The sequence below is a fragment of the Microchirus variegatus genome, assembly GCF_963457635.1.
Source record: "Microchirus variegatus genome assembly, chromosome: 7".
Lineage (NCBI taxonomy): Eukaryota > Metazoa > Chordata > Actinopteri > Pleuronectiformes > Soleidae > Microchirus > Microchirus variegatus.
Genome location: NC_139808.1, coordinates 19,988,928 through 20,007,051, shown reverse-complemented (window position 1 = coordinate 20,007,051; position 18,124 = coordinate 19,988,928). Strand labels below are relative to the sequence as shown.

The 18,124-nt window shown below is 39.5% G+C and overlaps 1 protein-coding gene across 1 annotated transcript in view; it reads right to left on the bottom strand.

Moving 5' to 3' along the window:
* Positions 1-983: 983 nt before the first annotated feature.
* Positions 984-18,124, bottom strand: part of mapk14b (mitogen-activated protein kinase 14b) — a gene marked incomplete at its 3' end in the record, with an annotated part of 32,824 nt that continues 15,683 nt past the window's right edge. Inside the window, exons 3-12 of the mRNA XM_083893043.1 lie at positions 12,575-12,633; positions 11,587-11,698; positions 10,835-10,864; positions 10,683-10,730; positions 10,454-10,568; positions 9,938-10,009; positions 5,797-5,876; positions 4,995-5,073; positions 1,997-2,170; positions 984-1,051 (exon numbers count right to left, since the gene is read on the bottom strand). Coding sequence (XP_083749169.1) covers positions 984-1,051; positions 1,997-2,170; positions 4,995-5,073; positions 5,797-5,876; positions 9,938-10,009; positions 10,454-10,568; positions 10,683-10,730; positions 10,835-10,864; positions 11,587-11,698; positions 12,575-12,633 — 837 coding nt within the window. The remainder of the gene's footprint in view (positions 1,052-1,996; positions 2,171-4,994; positions 5,074-5,796; positions 5,877-9,937; positions 10,010-10,453; positions 10,569-10,682; positions 10,731-10,834; positions 10,865-11,586; positions 11,699-12,574; positions 12,634-18,124) is intronic.

Genomic DNA, 18,124 nt, shown 5'->3' with positions numbered 1-18,124 from the left:
ACAAGAACAGAAAAGAAACTTCAAATCTGACAAATAATATTCTCTTACATCGATATATAAACAACATAACAAAAGATCATAAATACAGGCAAACTGGTGCCCCCAACATTCAATAAACATCTATAGGACTGTGAGTTACCACATGATTAAATTACATTGTCATTTGATGCGATGAAAAACATTTCAATAAACTAGTGAACCTAACCTGGCGTCATCATGCTCTCCCGTCGCTGACGATTTGCTAAAAACAACAAAACACAAAAGCTCGAAGAATTAATAATAATATGGAGGAAAGTAGAGAAATAATATATACAATTTACTTATTTTTTTGTTAAAAACTGGACACAATAAGTTTTCAAATCCAACCATAAGACTTTTTTTTTTTAGAATCTATCGCTAATCTATACATGTGTAATAAATTACATATGGTTTCTTTTTATATACTTTATAAGGGCTGATCTCTAGTAATTTAATTCAAGCCAGCTAAAAATGTAACTAATACACATATAATAACTGTTTCACCTGAAGTACAAATACTGTTTTTTGTCATATTTACACGGATAATTTAATATGTGGAGGAAACTTTAAATACATAAATTTCAATTACATATCAGCAGTACTATTTTTCTTCTATGTGCTTTAAGATGAGTGATATCCTTTCTAGTTTTGTGGATAAAAAAAAAATTAGGGGACACAAAATCAACAATAAAAGTCTGAATCGATAAAAATGAGGAAGGAGAATGAATGTTTGGACGCAGAGAAACGGCGAGGAGGAGGAGAAGAAGGAGGAGGCTGCAGGACAAACAGGATGGAGACTTTTATCCCTGATGCTGCAAAGTCCCCCACACATGAATGACGGCAGGCACTTGAATGACTGTGCAATGATAGTGGTGGATAGTCACTTGAGACTGATAGTCCTTTCAAACGAAGAAGTCCCTTAGAAAACAAAACAAAAAAAAAATAGGAGAAAAGTTGCTTCTTCCTCAAGATTCCATCTCGTCGCCGTCTAATGATGGTGGAACAAAGCTGACAACCTCCTCGTAGGTTAATTCTGGGGAGAAGAAAGAAAAAAAGACACAAATTTAGGGATTAACACACCGACCAGAGCCTAAATGCATCGTTAATTTTTCAAAATGGAACAAAAATTAAAATAAAACAGATCACAAACTGTTAATTTGACGTAAGTGACCTGTGACAGGGGAGCTTTACATGGGACTCTGCAAATCAACAGAAATGTACTAATATTTTTTCAAACCAGGTGGTGCAGTATTCTGTACAAAACATAAGTAGAAGTATATAGAAAGTTTCACGACAATACACTGTATTATGGTGAAGTTATTGAATATTTTTTAATATGTTTTTCGGGCGTTGCACTTTGTAGACGGTCCCTGCGCTCCGCCCATGTTGAGGAGGTGCTATGAAGTAATGGAAAATGACGTGCTGATACCAAACTGAGTAGAATCGAGTCGTGCTAGAACTGTAGAGTGGAAAAGCTCCATTATTCTCTTCCTGGTGTTGAGGAAAGTGATAATCTTGTCTTGGCTCAAACCCACAACTTACACCCTTCACTAATGGCGAGAGAGACTAAAGAAAGTCTACTTAAGAGAAATGATAACAGCTAAAATTCATGTAAAAATGCATTTATTTTTGGATTTGTGGGCTCCTGTGATCGCTTACTTTGGAATAAATGTTTGCAGAGACACAAATTGTTCATGTTGAATTGTTTTGTTATTTATATTCACATGCTGAAATAAAGTATGCTAAAAAAACATTTAAAACATGCTCCACAGTTCCTGTTGCTGGCTAATAAATATCTGTAAATAATAAACGTATAAGACAACAGCATCTCAATTAAATCAAGGTGAATAAAGCTTGAATGAATAAATAATTAAATAAATCTATTCCCCACTCGTGCTTCTAGACTGGAACAATATATTTAATTATTTACACCCTACATTTTTTTTGTTTTTGTTTTTTTTTAGATCCACCAACTCACTCTGCCACTCCTCAATTTCCAGCTCGCGAGATTCAAAGCTCTGGTCGTAAGGCTCCGCCTCAGGCTCATCTTCTGGATCGTGGTACTGAGAAAAGTACGTGTGAGCGAGAGCCTCGGATGCCGTGATCCGCTTGTCCGTGTCCAACACCAGCATTTTCTCCAGCAAGTCCACCGCTGTGTGAAAGAGGGGATAAGGGATGGTCAGGATCAAGAGACACAGAACACAAACACAACTCAGTTTCCCACAGAATAACAATCCCTTTGCACAGCAGCCATTTTGACATGTCATGTACAGTGTAGACCACCACCAATATAAGAAGTTCATGCCACATGTGGCCCAAATTAACAGCATTGGTAATTATCAAACATAACAGTAAAAACACATCATTATTTCTTGATTACGATGATATATAGTTATAGTTATATAAAGATTATAGTTATTTACTTGTAATCCTGAACAGAAGAACGTGATTTAGTGGCTGAATGTTATGCTTGATTTATGCGTGACTTCTCGGAGTGATTTGGCTCAAATTTGGGTCTAAAAAAAGGTGAATTCAGTTTGTTATTTGCCAAATAAATAACATTAAACAAACAAAAAAATGTTTAGTTGTATGGTTTTTTTTCATAACAGGTGCTCCAACATGTGTTAACCACTTCTTCCCTGACCCTCTTTTTGGAGTCCCTGCTCGAAAATGACATGCCCAAACTAAATAGAGTAAACCTCTGCAGTTACAAGCTCTATGTGGATTATCGTGGTATCAAAATGAAGATAACAGTTGTGAGATTCCACCAGAGGTGTAAGTTTCACTGTAGACGCCACTGTGTCAGAGTAAAAGTACATGGAACACTGCATAACTGAAGGATATTTTTCTCTCGCCTAAAAAACATATTGCATTTTAAAGCAAATATCACCTTTAAAATATGCAGTAGGAGCTTAAAAAACACATGGTCATGTAACAACATGTGGACATGAGCTGTGCAAAGTCTGATGCTGCTGAAATGAAGCAGAGGGAAATTACAGCGGTTTTTAGTAAGGCTCAGCTTGGCACCATCTGTGCTATTTGAGATTTCTTAGGTACCAAATTATTAAAAACCCATTTAATTTTAGTTACATGTCACTACAGGTCTAAAAAGAACTTGTTTAAAAAAAAAAAAAAGAAGTTATTTTTAGATCTGTGCGTTGCGTAATAACTCTGTGAGTCTGCAGCGTCTTCAGTTACGCAGCGCCATAGCTCTGGCTTACCTTGGTCAATTAGGGTGATTGACAACTCGTTTTAAACCTCTAAACCGGTAGAATCAGACCCAGGTCTCCAAATGCGCGAGAATCACTTCATTAGCGAGTCAAAAGGACATAAATTCATATGACGCATTTGTGCGGACATTCACCCTTCTCTAATCAGAACAATCTAATGTCGCTCGGTAATGATCAATCAGACCGGGATTTGTTCCCAAAGCATGCTGGAAAGTGTAGTTCTTCATTAGATGTGGTTTTGTTCCAGTGGAAATAACTTGTTTTGATAAACAGCAAAGGTAAGACAACATTTCTGCTTGTATTTCTTGAAAGTCAGTTGTTGTTTTGCTCTTATTTTGGGGCTGGATCCGTGAATCTTGGTCGTAGAGTGATAAAAATGGTACTGTTAGAATCTGTAGATTCTCCACTGTCCAGTTGACGAGTGTTTTTTTTGGTTACTGTGTTTGGTGAACATAAGAATGGTTTATATGAGCTTTTAGCTGAGTTTCTGACATGTCTGTGTTTGTTTAAGTTAGACATGGTTTTATGATGCTTTTGTCGCTGCGTCTGACGCTGCCCCCGATCCCAGGGGCAACCGTGAAGAAGAGGTTAAGCAGTGTACATACTGTATGTACAGAAAAAACATTTTTGTTGTCTGAGAGACATGTGGAACTTTCGCTGGTATGTTTCTATACTGTCCGTTTTAATGGGCGCACCTGTGTATAAGGGTGTGTCATCTTCACTCCTTGTTGTGTTATGTCAGCGAAGAGGTACACAACTCTTTTTTTGTTTGTTTGTTTTAATGCACTCTCTGTCAGAAATTAAACAAAAAAAAACTGCCTGAGTTTGAGGTCCAGCCCTAGAGTGTGTGAGCTAAATTAATGACGGCTGAGTTCCATTTAGTTTCCTTGGTTTCAGGGTGAATGCTGGTTCTGGGTTCCTATGCTGGTTCCTATTCTGAGTGAAACACTGTTGGATCAGTTTTAATTTAAAAACTTTTAAACATTTAATATCATTGAGAATCTGGTAATCACGGAGAAACTCACTCATGAGTTGTTGTATGTTGTTGTTCTCTTTTTGTTTATTTCTAATTTTCTGTATTGTTTATTAGTATTTTCTGGGTGAGTTTATGTGTTGGGGGGTGTGGGTGGGGGGGTTTACAGCTTGTAGTTTTTGTATTTTTCTTTTATTTATAAATATGATGCATAGAGCGTTTTATTTTGTGATGTTCTGAAAATTTTACCCGTGTGTATCTTCAATAAAAACTCAAGTTACAAAAACCCATGTTGCCCCCAAATTGCTGTAAAGTGAGGTAAAAATAATCAAACACTTCTCTTAGAACCTGATTTGTTCTAATTAGCCGTGACTTGACAATCAGCTCTGATTCAACACCTCATCATCTCTGGTCTAAAAATGTAGATTGTTGTCGCCAGAACGTTGTTGTAGTTGTTTCTCATTATAAAAAAAATCCATGAAACGAAGCAAACAAGTGTGGACGAGAGCGGCTGAGTTCACATGGACATAGATTACTGAGATTAAATATTTGAAACACATGAACAGAGCCATCATTCATATTACCAGTTACCAATAACACATGTCAAAATGGCTACTGTGAAAAGAAATGATGCTGCTCACGGTCAAGCCTGGCCCAAAACATAACCTCCATGCTTGAGGTAATTATACAAGAGTCATCCTGATTCCACTAGAGGGAGCCATTGAGCTGAGACAAATGAAAGCCAGGGTGTTTTGGTTGAGAAGGGAACTTACCAAGAGGGTTGGCACCAATAAACACGTGAGCGAAGTTCCTCTTCGGCATCTGAGGGAGTGAGTTTATGTAGTTCCTCGCCTGTGAGAGATAATTAACAAAACAATGTTTTTTTTTCTCCCCCCATACTCAACATTTCGCATCAATAATTTTCCCAAAGCAAAGCACAATTACCCTGTTCATCCTTCACACTTCCATCACTTTAACACTCATTTCACACGTTTTAACAAACACTGTGCTCTAGCTTTCAGGATGGAGAAGCGTCTAGAAGACACTAGATGCACAGGCAAATCTTGCTGCGACAAGTACGGTGAGTCAGAGAGGAAACGGGGAATAAGTGGTGTGAGAGCAGAGGACTCGTATGAAGAAAGGGCTGAGGCGGAAATTATATTTCAACAGTCAGAGGGTACCTTTGGCTTTTGTGTGTGTGAATTCTGTGATCTTTGTCATTATGAACAGAATGATGTGATTCAAAGTTGGTTGCTCACATGTTTCCTGTATGTTGTGGTTGTTTTCTAATAAACAGATTGTGAAATAACTAAATACGGTCATTGTGGCATTGCTAAAATGCAGAATTTCTGGTTTCTTGCTCCATTAAAATTGAACAATTCGAGAACATCATCATTTCCTGGTACCTGATTAACAGATCAACATTGATGAACCCAACAAATAACCAATTAATCGAGGAAATAACTGACAGACTAATTGAATATGAACCAATTCAATGAGTACAAACACAAATCTACTGGCGGCTTTTACACAGTTCTGTATATTCCAATGGTATTAACCGGGAACGCGCCTCACCTCGTGGCTGGGCATCCTGCTGATGAGTGAGGCTGGTGGTGTCCCCGTCAGACGCATGATCTGCTGAAGCTGGTTTATATCTGGTGGATTCAGAGTCAAGGAGAGTCACAACACGGAGGATCAGCAGGTCAGAGAGGACGGGGTACGAGTGTAGGTCTTGTTCAGACCTGGTATGTACATCTGTCTTTGGTCAGTATGTTTACAAGTGAAATATTGGGTTAGTCCAACTAAAACAAGACATGTCACCCTTTTATGACCATCATGATAATCAGGCCGCCTGGATTTATTTTGATTTTATGGCTGTAGAGTTGACAAAAAATGTTCAATGAGTGACTGCTTCTGCGCCTTTTTTCCGAGATAACTTCCACTTTCAATATCTGGAAGTTATTCAATCGACTGTAATGACAGTATATGGGTGCAAAGCTATATTTCTCTGCTTTCCGGTAGTTTTTGAATTTTCTACATATCACAAACGGTCTAGGAGTTACGGTAATGCGAATGTGCGCATGCCAAATCCTGTTGGCGAGTTATGGCTGCATGTATACGCTGGGTAAACTGAAACTAGCCTGGATGACGCGCACACGTTGCACAGCTCCCATCCCTGGGCTCTGACTCACTTATAAAAGCAGAAGTGAGAAAAAAAAAAAGTGGTGAAATCCAAAGTCAGCTCATTCTGACGTGACGAGGAGACTAAATTCATGCTCTGCCAACTTCTAATAAAAAAAATTGAATATTTTAAGTTCATTGATGGTATAAAGACTTTGAATGGTGCTACGACGTGCTTACAACAATCTGAAACGGGAGCCTAGCGCCACCTAGCAGAGCAGAGGCAGAGAATAAATCCATTCATTCTCGCTAAGGCTTCTATACTGGAACAAAAGGTTCAGTTCAAATGGTGAATTCAGGATCCATTGAAGCAGCTTTATCATAAAACAATCATTTATCATTTATGATTATGATTAGAAAAACGCAGTGACTACAGATATTTAATGTATAAGCACTAATTCTAATTTAAAGGTGAATAGAATACGCTTCCATACATTGTTGTGTGTCCACTCATATAACTAGTTTTAAAAGAAGATTTAAAACTTATCTTTTTACTCTAGCCTTCAACTAGTTCCTTCTTTTATTCCACCCAGTGTTTAGTTTTATTTGCATTTTAACATAACTCAAAAAGACGGATTTGGATTACATTTTCAGGAAATGTCCGCAATGGGACCAGGAACAAGTGATTTTTGGGAGTGATCCGCTATCACCATTTTTAATCGCCATTTTGTTGGGGGGGCTTAGCTGCCCTGGTGGAGGTCTGCGCTTTCCGAGTGCTTCTAGTTATTATTATTATTATTATGATAATAATAATTGTTTTACATGTGGCTGAATTTGCAGAGTTTTCATGGATGGATTGGGACACGCACAGAGAAAAGTACATCACATATAGTCACAGGTGATATAATAAAGGTGTTATAATAAGACATGTTTACGTGTCATTCAGAGCAGGAATCACAAACACATTACACAACAGTTGGCTCTAGTGTGTGTGTGTGTGTGTGTGTTTTGTGCGACAGTCAGTGTGCGACAGTCAGTGTGCGTTTGTCACAGACGACTGTTTCGGGTAAATTTCAGACAGGAAACTGGGGACACAGCTTGCGGTGACACACACACATATGTTTTTGTGTGTGTGTCGTAATTACTATGCTTCCTGCATATTATCATATTATAAAACGTGAATTCTCCGCAGGAAGGTGAACTGTATCGTGGAGAAACAGTGGGCAATGCTGAATCACTGTCCACAGGGGACACTATAACACTCACACACACACTCAACACTAAATGCCTCTGAGTCAGCTTGAAGAAAGTGTGTGTGTGTGTGTGTAAAGCCACTTTAAAATTAGCAAGTGTTTAAAAGTAAAAAGAAAAATGTGATTAACAATATTCCCACTGCCAGTGGTCGTTGTGCCCTGTAGTGTTTTTTCTCCTGTGCGTCACTCAGAGGAAGAAAAACCACAACACAATGCTTGTTTTAAATATTGCATCTGTTACTTTGGACCCTGATTCAAACTCGGTGACGAGCGAACGAATGATAATGATGAAATAAAGAAATACTGGACACTGTCCAAAGCACAATCGTTCATTTCTAACGGTCAATGATGAATACGTGTCTTTGTGTTCAGCCAGAATGTGTGTGGAGTTTTCTCCAGGACACGGCAGTCTTTAAGTGCTAAAAACAAAAGGCAGCTGGATCTCTGTTTTATGCCAGAGATCTCTGATTTATGCTGGATCTCTGTTTTTACCCTGCTCTGTTTACACAGAGGGTACTCTGTTTACACAGAGCAGGGTATTAAGAGAAACAAATATTCCCCCCCCTCCGTTTTTAAAAAATAACATCATGCACGCAATATGGTTTTCAAAAAAGTTGGCATTTGATCAAGCCGCATAAATACGCCGCCGATCACGACCAAAACTATGGACGGCAGTGTAGGGAGAAGGATCAAGCCATGCAAGCCAATCAGAATCCTCAGAATCAACAACAACGAACAACACGAGTGGCGCTTGTGAACCTAAAACCCTGTTTCTCCCAGTTGACACGACGACACATAGCCGCCATTTTCAGAAATCTCCACTTTGGCCGGAGTTTTTATCTGCATTTTCCCTTCGTGTAAACGGGGCCTTAAGGCCACATTATACTTCTCCGACTGCGTATGTGTTATCCGACTGCGTAACCACGAAGACCACTTGAGCCTTCATACTTCTGCATCATGGTGACGGATACGCGCTGCAATTTCCCGCCCGATCAGTAGGGGTCGCTGCGCAAGGTTGTTATGCTTCTGGCTACAGTGAGCAATGGCGTCCGAGAGAGAAAGACTGTTGTTGTTGAAACAGTGGCCGTTTCTCACTTTTCTGTGTCATGGAACGCAATTTTAAGATAATTTGAGGCGAGAAATTTACCATTTAGAGTCATTTACAGGCTCTCCGTCGACGCAGAGGACTGTGTAACTAAAGCCCAATTTAAACTCCTGCGTAAAGTGCTCTGCGTAAGTTACGCAGAGTCCTCTGCGTCGACGGAGAGCCTGTCAGAGAGCCTCTGCGTCGTCACCGACTGCACAAAATATTTTTTAAGTGTCCGTCACTCCGTCAAGGGACAACGGAGACGGCAAGAGCTGCGATTGGTCCTCAGGACAGGTCGAGATAACGCTGCTCTGTGCCGGCTCACAGTGAGCACCGAGCGTCCACAGAGGCGGAGCTGATCACCGCCGACAACATCACTGTCAAACTATAAATACGTCATATCTTAACACACACAGCACATGTTTAGACTCTAAATGCTGAACACAATGCCAAACTCTCCTGCACTGCAGAGTCAACTGAACAGAGACATGTTCCAACTTATTATTAGGGCTGTAACTTATGAGTGTTTTCAATTGTTTTCTTGATTAATCGATCTGTTGTGTCTTTGTGTGCAAGAAAATTTATTCTTCTGAATTGGACAACAAATAATAAAAAGAACTCCTTCTGATTATTATGTATCATTCGATGATTTGACCGATGATGAGGATATTGTTTTTTTAAAGATATGAGCCAATGAGCCTTTTATATCTTACATGGGACTGGATATTGCTAACTATATTTACTGGAGGATTTACATACATTTTTTAAAGTTTTAATTTCATTATTATTAGGATTTTTTTTTTTTTTAATGTATTTTTTAAAATAAAAGTCAATAAAAATATGTTTTAAAAAAAATCAAATATCCCCAAAACTTGAAAATGTCTCAGGTTTAATCTTTTTTTTTTTATTATTTGGGGAAAATAATTCACATTTAAGACTAAATAAGACAATTTGTATTAATTATATATCCAAACAAACTCAAATACGTTGATCAATTATCAAAATAGCAAGCAAATCATTTAGAAATCAATATACGACTTAATAATTGCAGCCTAGTTTGCGATTAAACGTGTTTTTGACCAGTGGAAATGTAGTAAAAGTGAGTGAAACAAAGACCCTGTCAACAATCCACACACACAACACCTGTTCATCTAATGACAAAAATAAAGCATCTACTACATCTTCAGGATCTGCACAATAAAACACACAAAAGCCATGTTATTTCTGCACAGCAGTGACAGTGATGGAAGGATACGGTCTGTACCAGGAAACAGCGTCCGTCCAGTAAGAAGTTCGGCCATGATGCAGCCCACCGACCAGATATCCACTGTTTCAATACAAACAAAAACACACACATTTATTTTTAGAAACGCCTAAAAAAACACATCCAGAACAGAAAACGTCATCATTTTTTATTACACAGTTACATAAACTAGTTTTAAATGAATGATACTATTCCAGACCACCTGTGTGGGGCTTTTTTTTTTTTTTGCAAGGAAGCAAATGTCTGGTTTAGCTGCGGCACTTGACAGGAAATTGAAAACCTGCCCCAGTTCCTCTAAAATCATCCTCATTATTTCTTGTGCAATAAATGTTCAAGAATTGACACAAAAGAAAGGAGAAAAAAAAGGTAAATATATCTGCTGAAATTGTTTCTTTCTATATATACATGTTTAATCTTGTAATCCAGTTTTGTTGGAGCGCTTTCGTCAAAACACACCTCCCTGTACGCACGTCAAAGTCCACACAAAGTGTGTGTATGTGTGTGTACCCGTCATGTTGTAGTGCATCCAGTTGAGCATGATCTCCGGGGCCCGGTACCACCGCGTCGCTACGTAGCCCGTCATTTCGTCATCCGTGTGCCGGGCCAGACCAAAGTCCAGGATCTGGCAGAGGGGGGGGACAAAACAAGGAGCCAACAAATAAATAAACACTTTCCACTCAACGACGAGCTGAACCACGTGAAGAAAAAGGTGCTGGTAAAGTCGTCTGTTCCTCACCTTCAGCTCACAGTCTTCATTCACAGCCAGATTACTGGGCTTCAAGTCCTGTAGAGAGGAACGGTCAGACAGGGAGGGAAGTCCTGATTAGTACAGGAAGTAATGAGGCGAATAAATGTAATCTATAAACATGTCACAGGATTGGTACTCACTCTGTGGATGATACCTGCTGAATGGATGTACTGGAAGAGAGGAAAGAGGAAAACTCTTTTTAACATTAGCTGAATTTTATAGTGGCTTAATCTGTCGATCTAGTCATAAAATGCTGACAAATGTTTACCAAACCTGGAAACGAGGACATTCTCAAATCCGTTTTAATACATTTCTTTGTGATATGGAGCAAAGAAACCAGAAAATATTCACATTTACATAGCCATAACCATCCAAACAGTCGACGATTCATTTAGTAGTAATCAATTAATAATCAAGCAATCGTTTCAGCACTAATGAAAATAACTGCTGACTGAATTTGAAAGCATTTAACCAGGTTACACATTCTTAGGGATGAGCTGATCACAATAAATAAAATCCAATCCAATCCAAAAAATCCCATATATCACTACGCTATATAAATAAAGAATATTTGTGACACAGTTGGAGAATTATGTCTTTGAAGTTACATGAACGGAAGCTGCTTTACACAACAGTTTTGCCATTCACACCTTTTCACTCACACTTTATTCATATATGGGGTATTGAGCAGCCAGGAATCAAACCCACAGCCTTCGAGTTGAAAAACAACTCGCTCTACCACTGAGCTACCGTCGCCCCCACATGGCACAAATGTCTAAAAGGACTGTATCAGAATGATATCAGTATCGATGGATACGTATGTGACATGTAGTCCAAGGTCAGATTAGAAAGTGTGTAACACAGATTAAGGTGGCGAGTGAACTTAACTGACCTTTAAGCCTCTGAGAATCTGGTAGATGAGGAACTGGACGTGGTCGTCGGTCAGCTTCTGACACTTGACGATGTTGTTGAGGTCGGCCCCCATGAGGTGAGTCACCAAATACCTGCACATGACACACACACACACAGCCAGTCAGACTTTAGCTTCAGATAATGTCCTATTTTTTGACGTCTACATTAGAAAACTGTTGAACTTGTGCCTGTACTTAAACGTCCATGTGGCAGAAACAGTGACATCTAATGGTGGGACTGCAGATTGCAACACACAGTTGTTTCTGTGTCGTGGAAGTTATTTTAAGATCACTTGAGGCGAGAAATTAGTCATTTAGAATTTTAAAAATATGGTTCCTGTATCAGTTTCAAGATCAATAAATAAATATTGATGCAATTTTCCCCCTCGTCCTCAAAATTAGATTGTTTATTCACATCATGCTTGGTGTGCATAAGAAGGGGTGTCGTGACTTGCATACCATATTTGTCGCAACGTGTCCAGTGTGCTAAGATTTCTGCCAATAAGCCATTTATTAAAAAGTTCTCTAACGTTTTCTAAAAATGTGCATACAGAGTATTGAGACTGACTCTGTACACGTGCACGTACATACACTCAGTCCCCAGAGACAGCCAGATGGTTGTTACCATGGAGACTAGCTGTGATGTGCACACTCTACATTCACCTTGGTACGACAACAACCTGCCAAATTCTGGACTGGTCTGACTCTAAAGAAGAGCTAAGCGTTTGTCACTGTATGTTCACTCCTTTGTGAATGTGATATGAAAGGCTTTCATTGTGTGTGTGTGTGTGTGTGTGTGTGTGTGTGTGTGTGTGTGTGTGTGTGTGTGTGTGTGTGTGTGTGTGTGTGTGTGTGTGGAAGAGGCCGACACAGAAGAGAGGCAGAGAAATAGATTTAAACAGGAGTGAATTCCAAAGAGTGAGACAAAGACACACTCACAGATTTAAGAGAAGAAAAAAAAACACTCACACATCATTGAACTCCTCTAAGCTCGTCGCTGGAGTGAAAACGTCTAATAGGCCGATCACCTGCAGGCAGAGAAGAGAGAAGACGGTGAGAAACATAATACATGGTTCAAAATTAGTCCAATGCAGCCTTTTTGCAGCCTCATCTATTTTGCATTTTTCCTTCTTCTTTCCAAGGCTTTTCATTATTGATTAATCTGTCAAAAATGTTCTTGATTATCTGAGTAGTAACTGTTGTAATGTCACTTTAAATTTTTTATTTCTTTGTTATATGGAGCAAAGAAACCAGACAATATTCACATTTAATAAGCTGAGAAATCAGAGAGCTTGTTTTAAAATAAATAAATTCAATTTTACAATACAATACACTAAAAGCAATTAATCCATTATCAAAATAGTTGACGATCACATGATCACTTACATTCATACTTCTTTTTTTTTCGCATATCCGATCCAGTGATTTTGATCAGTATTGGACTGATATGGAATATCAACTTAAAGAATGTTGCTAACGAGAAACATTTTCACCAATGCCTTTAAAAAAGTCTGTGTAAGAAGTAATGCCATCTAATGGTGAGACTGCAGATTGCAACAAACAGGATTCCCTAGTGCATCGGGGAACAACGGTGGCTTTTGTGGACAAAAAAGGATTTTAACACACTTTGGCAATTCTATTCACTCGTCGTAATGTGGACAGAGCCACTCTCCAAAAAGGTAGGGATGCACGATATGGACGTTTTGCAGCAATCCCATGCATATCCCACGTTTTTCCCTGCACCCAACAAGACGGGTGATTTCATTCAGTCTTTTCCATCCATCCATCCATTATCTACAGCTTTATCCTCCACCAGAGGGTCCGTACAGCGGGGGGTGCTGTGTCTATCTCAGGTGACATTGGGCGATAGACGGGGTACACCCTGGACAGTTCGCCAGTCCATCACAGGGCCACACATAGAGACAAACAACCATTCACTCACTCTCACACCTACGGTCAATTTAGAGTGGCCAATTCACCTAATGCATGCATGCATGCAATGTATGTTTTTGGACTGTGGGAGGAAGCCGGAGAACCCAGAGAAAACCCCCACAAACTCCTTGCAGAAAGGCCCTTGTTTCGAATTTCTAGTATCGCAGGAACCGTTACGATTTGGCACCGCGGTGTACCGTGGTTATATTTTGCAACTCTAATTGTGACGTCCCAATGAGCGCGGAAGTCAACATTCCGCGTTTCATCTCCTGTACTTAGACTGAGGAGGACCACAAAAACATGAGCGAGTCATCTTTTTTCACACTTTGCCGATTGATAGGACCTCCAGAGTCCCAAATATCCATCCATCCATCCATCCATCCATCCATCCATCCATCATCTACTGCTGCTTTATCCTCCACCAGAGGGTCGCGGGGGGTGCTGTGGGGGGTGCTGTGCCTATCTCAGTTGACATTGGGCGATAGGCGGGGTTCACCCTGGACAGTTCGCCAGTCCATCCAACAACCATTCACTTACACCTACGGTCAATTTAGAGTGCCCAATTCACCTAATCCCCATATCCAGGAGAAAACCCATACACACACAGGGAGAACCGAAGTTGTTCCAAGCGGGGCTCGAACCCAGGAACCAGGGTCTTCTTGCTGCAAAGGCAAGAGTGCTAACCACTACACCAACCGTGGTTGTGTCGCATATGTGGATATACATTTTTCCCATTGAGCAAAATAAATAAAATTAAAGTCAAGGGTCTTATTTATAATGGCATATCAGCAGATCTTGGTGTGTTTGCCGATATATTTAAAGCCAATATCTGCCGATAACATTGTGCATCCATAATTAAAGGCTTCTTTAGTACCAAATATATTTTTATTTTAACCTACTTTTACGTTGAATGTTGCTTCCTTTGCGATACCACAATCACCAGAGTAACATGTTGACGACGTATTGAAGCCCACCGTCAAACAGTCTGTGACGCTTCCACCATGTTTACATTTCTTTAAAGAACTTGATGTTATTCCGTTTCCTCCGTATCGCAAGCAACGGGCATTTGTGTCCCTGTTGCAGTGTTACAGTGTCAAGGTCTCTGAAAAGGCATTTAATGACGTGCACTATCATATTATTATCATCGAGTGGTTCAATCACACAGATTGTCTGTGCAGCAGCAGATATGATTTCAGACAAAGAAGCAGACGTGATAAAGTTTGAACATAACAGGCACCACAAAGTGACTCAATAGATTGACCTACTTCAAAGGGGTGCAACTCACAGTTATTTTCACAATTGATTAATCTGGAGAACTTGTCTGATCCGTAAAATGTCAGAAAACGTCGAAAAATATCGATCAGTTTCCCAAATGTGGTTCTGTCTGATGTCATTTTAAGTCCCAAAATGATAACAGAAATGTTTTGCACCTGCAACGAGCGGAGGTTAAAGTCACTGCTGTGACTCAACTGCGAGGTAGGTGCCACAGGAAATCCAAATATAATGTGGTAAATGAATAGGATGTGACAGGTCTGCAGTGTCCCAGTTTGAACAAAACAAACAAACCAGAACAAAAAAGAGGTGATAAAGAGGAGTCTCTGCAGTTCTGGTTCTGTATCACACATTCCTGCACTAACATAAGGATGCAAACACATCAGCACTGAGACCTGAGCACCAGCCCTGCCCCCCACACTCTGGAGAGAGAGAGAGAGAGACAGACCTGAGGTGCTTTCACTACTGTAAAACACAGGAGCAGCAGTCGGCCCACACAAGGCACCAACCCACAGCTGATTGGTGGAGTGCAGCCACAACAAAGCGGCCGATTGGTCCAATCAGGCTTTCCAAAAAAACCCGGACCTGGGGAGTCTCCTGGCAACAGTGTGAGCAGAGTCTTTCTCTCTCCATTTATGTAAAGCTTAGGTAGAGACTAAGACACTTTCATGATTTAAGAAAAAAAAAAAACTGCCTTATGCAATTTTTCATGCAATAAGGAAACAGATATTGACATTTTTTTCAGCAACTAAAAGCCAAATTTAAAAAAAGAGAGAAAAAAAACAAAAACAAACCTAAACGAGCTGAATGAACCAAAACAACACATACAGAGTTAAACTGTGTTTGTGTATAAATTAACCACTTTATTAGGTATACCTGTGCAACTGCTCGTTAAACACAAATATCTCATTAGCCAATCACGTGGCAGCAACTCAGAGCATTTAGGTATGAAGTTTGGGGGTCAGAGTATTTCAGAACCTGCTGCTCTTCAGGGATGTTCATGCACAACTCAAAATTTCACTAAAAGTTTTTAAGGATTGAAAAGGACTTACTGTGATGTAAAATGTAAAATTGCTCCTTGATTTTACAGTCACTAGAAGAATTCTCAATCAACCAAATACTTATACCAATATTGGTCCGTAAAATGTCAACACATTTTGAATTAGGATAAACAGTGTTGGAAATAATGATTTCTCAAGCCTAACTTTGTCAAATTTTTGTCTAAGGGCGCTTTCACACCAACAGCAGTTGGTGCGCACCAAACGATCCATTCGAACCAAAAACTCTAGTTTGTTTCGTTGGTGTGAAAGCATCCATTGCACTCGGGTCCGCACCAAGCGGACCGAGACTGCCAAAAAGAGGTGGTCTCGGTCCGCTTGACTCCGCACCAAATGTCAGAGTCTGGTGTGGTCCCTCTGGTGAGAACGCGAACTCGGGTCCAAACAGGCTAGACTATTAATTCAGTTATTTTACATAGACTCATTTGCATCAGTGGGAAATTACCCTGTAGCCTATTGGCCCAACAGATTAGATTCTGCAGTAAATGCCATGGACATAGTCTACCTTGTAGGTCTTTGGAGCAATCTTCGTCTCATAGTTAGCACGACCACATTCATGAAAATAGCGCGTCTCCTCTGCCTGAAATGACGCGTTATACGTCTTCGGCGACTCCAGCGCATCAGCTGATTGTTCTCCAGACGCAGCCGCGACTCATTCTCAAATTGGATATTTTGCCAAAAATGGCCAATACAGAGAATGTAATAAACGAAGATCAGAGCAAGTAGCAATGTGCGAACGTGTTGCTCCATAGTGAGTCAAAATTGGCGATTTTCTACCGGAAGATATACACATTGATGAAATGTCAATCGTGCCAATTTTGGTTCGTTTGCTGGTGTGAAAGCGGACCACACTGTGTCGTATGTTACATAATAACAATTGTATTTCCTGGTGCGGATCAAATAATCGAACTAGTGGTGTGAAAGCGCCCTAAAATGATTAATTTTGAATGATTTCTTTCTTCTTACAGTAACTGCCAGGATTCCTCGGGCCAAGTAAAAGTGACTGAACTCAATTTGTAAACAAACCATTTCCATGTTGAGATGTTTGGTAAATTTAAATATAACTATACAAATGCACATAAATCTTAACTCAAAGGTTGGGACAATTCCTCACATTTTCTTTCATCTCCTACGACCCAGTCTTTGAGAATCACTGGTGTACAAAGCTACTGAAAATGTCACTGCATGATTCCCACAGTGTTCATATTGATTTCTTTAAGGCAAATACAGGCTACGTAATAATAGTCTCTTTATGTGAGATTAAATTAACCTTCTAGAGATGGACTTTCACGTCACTGGGAAATCAGATGTCGATCTATAATTGCTGCTGCTGGGATTTCCCCTGTGTGTGAATTCTTCACGCTGCAGTTTCTTATTTCTTCTGTGCCATTCGACACTGCTTCTTCACCGTTTCATGACACTAGAGAAAAGTGCGGTCCACGCTGTGACTCATCAGTGTTCTCGCTCTATAAGAACAAGAACATCTACCTATACTATTACAATAGCTTAAAGCAAACTACAGAGTCAACCTAACAATGCAAATCTCCACTTTCTGTCGCTCTACAAAGACTCTTCCAGTCTTACTCAGTAATACACACCACACAACAGCTGTCTCCCACACAGCAACACAGAGAGCCATCACCTGTGCTTCAGACTGAGAGCTGACGTTACATAACGCACAAGAAAACCTCTTTATTTCAGCGAAATGAAGCAACAGTGGAGAGCAGCGTTTCCCAAACTTTCTATAAGGGGACCCACTTTTTGAAGAAGGCAAATGATCTAATGTTTGCGTCATGTAGCGACTCATTTACAGCCATGTCTTTAACACTTTACAGTTTCCAGGAGATTTATGAATTTAAATAGTTTAAGGAATAAAAATATAATTTTATGCATGTTTTTATAAAACATATACACATTCATTTTACAGAAAAGTTTGGAGAAATTCTACAAATTTGTTTGGGGGAAAAAAAGTTCAAACAAATATCGGATAATCGGTATCTTCATTTTAATTTATCGACATCACCGATATTGTACTTTATCGTTTTATATCATTTTAAATTATTTAGTAAATACTTTAGTTTTGGTTATTTATTATAACTTTGTTATAATACAACTTTAATTTTATGTAACAACTTGAATTATTGATAAAAAGGCATTTAAAGGTCCCACATGTAAGAATGTGGCCAAAAACGGTTACTACACTCAAATTCAAAACTCAGAGGTCTTTCTATGTTTCGTTTTCTCCGCCATTGTAGCT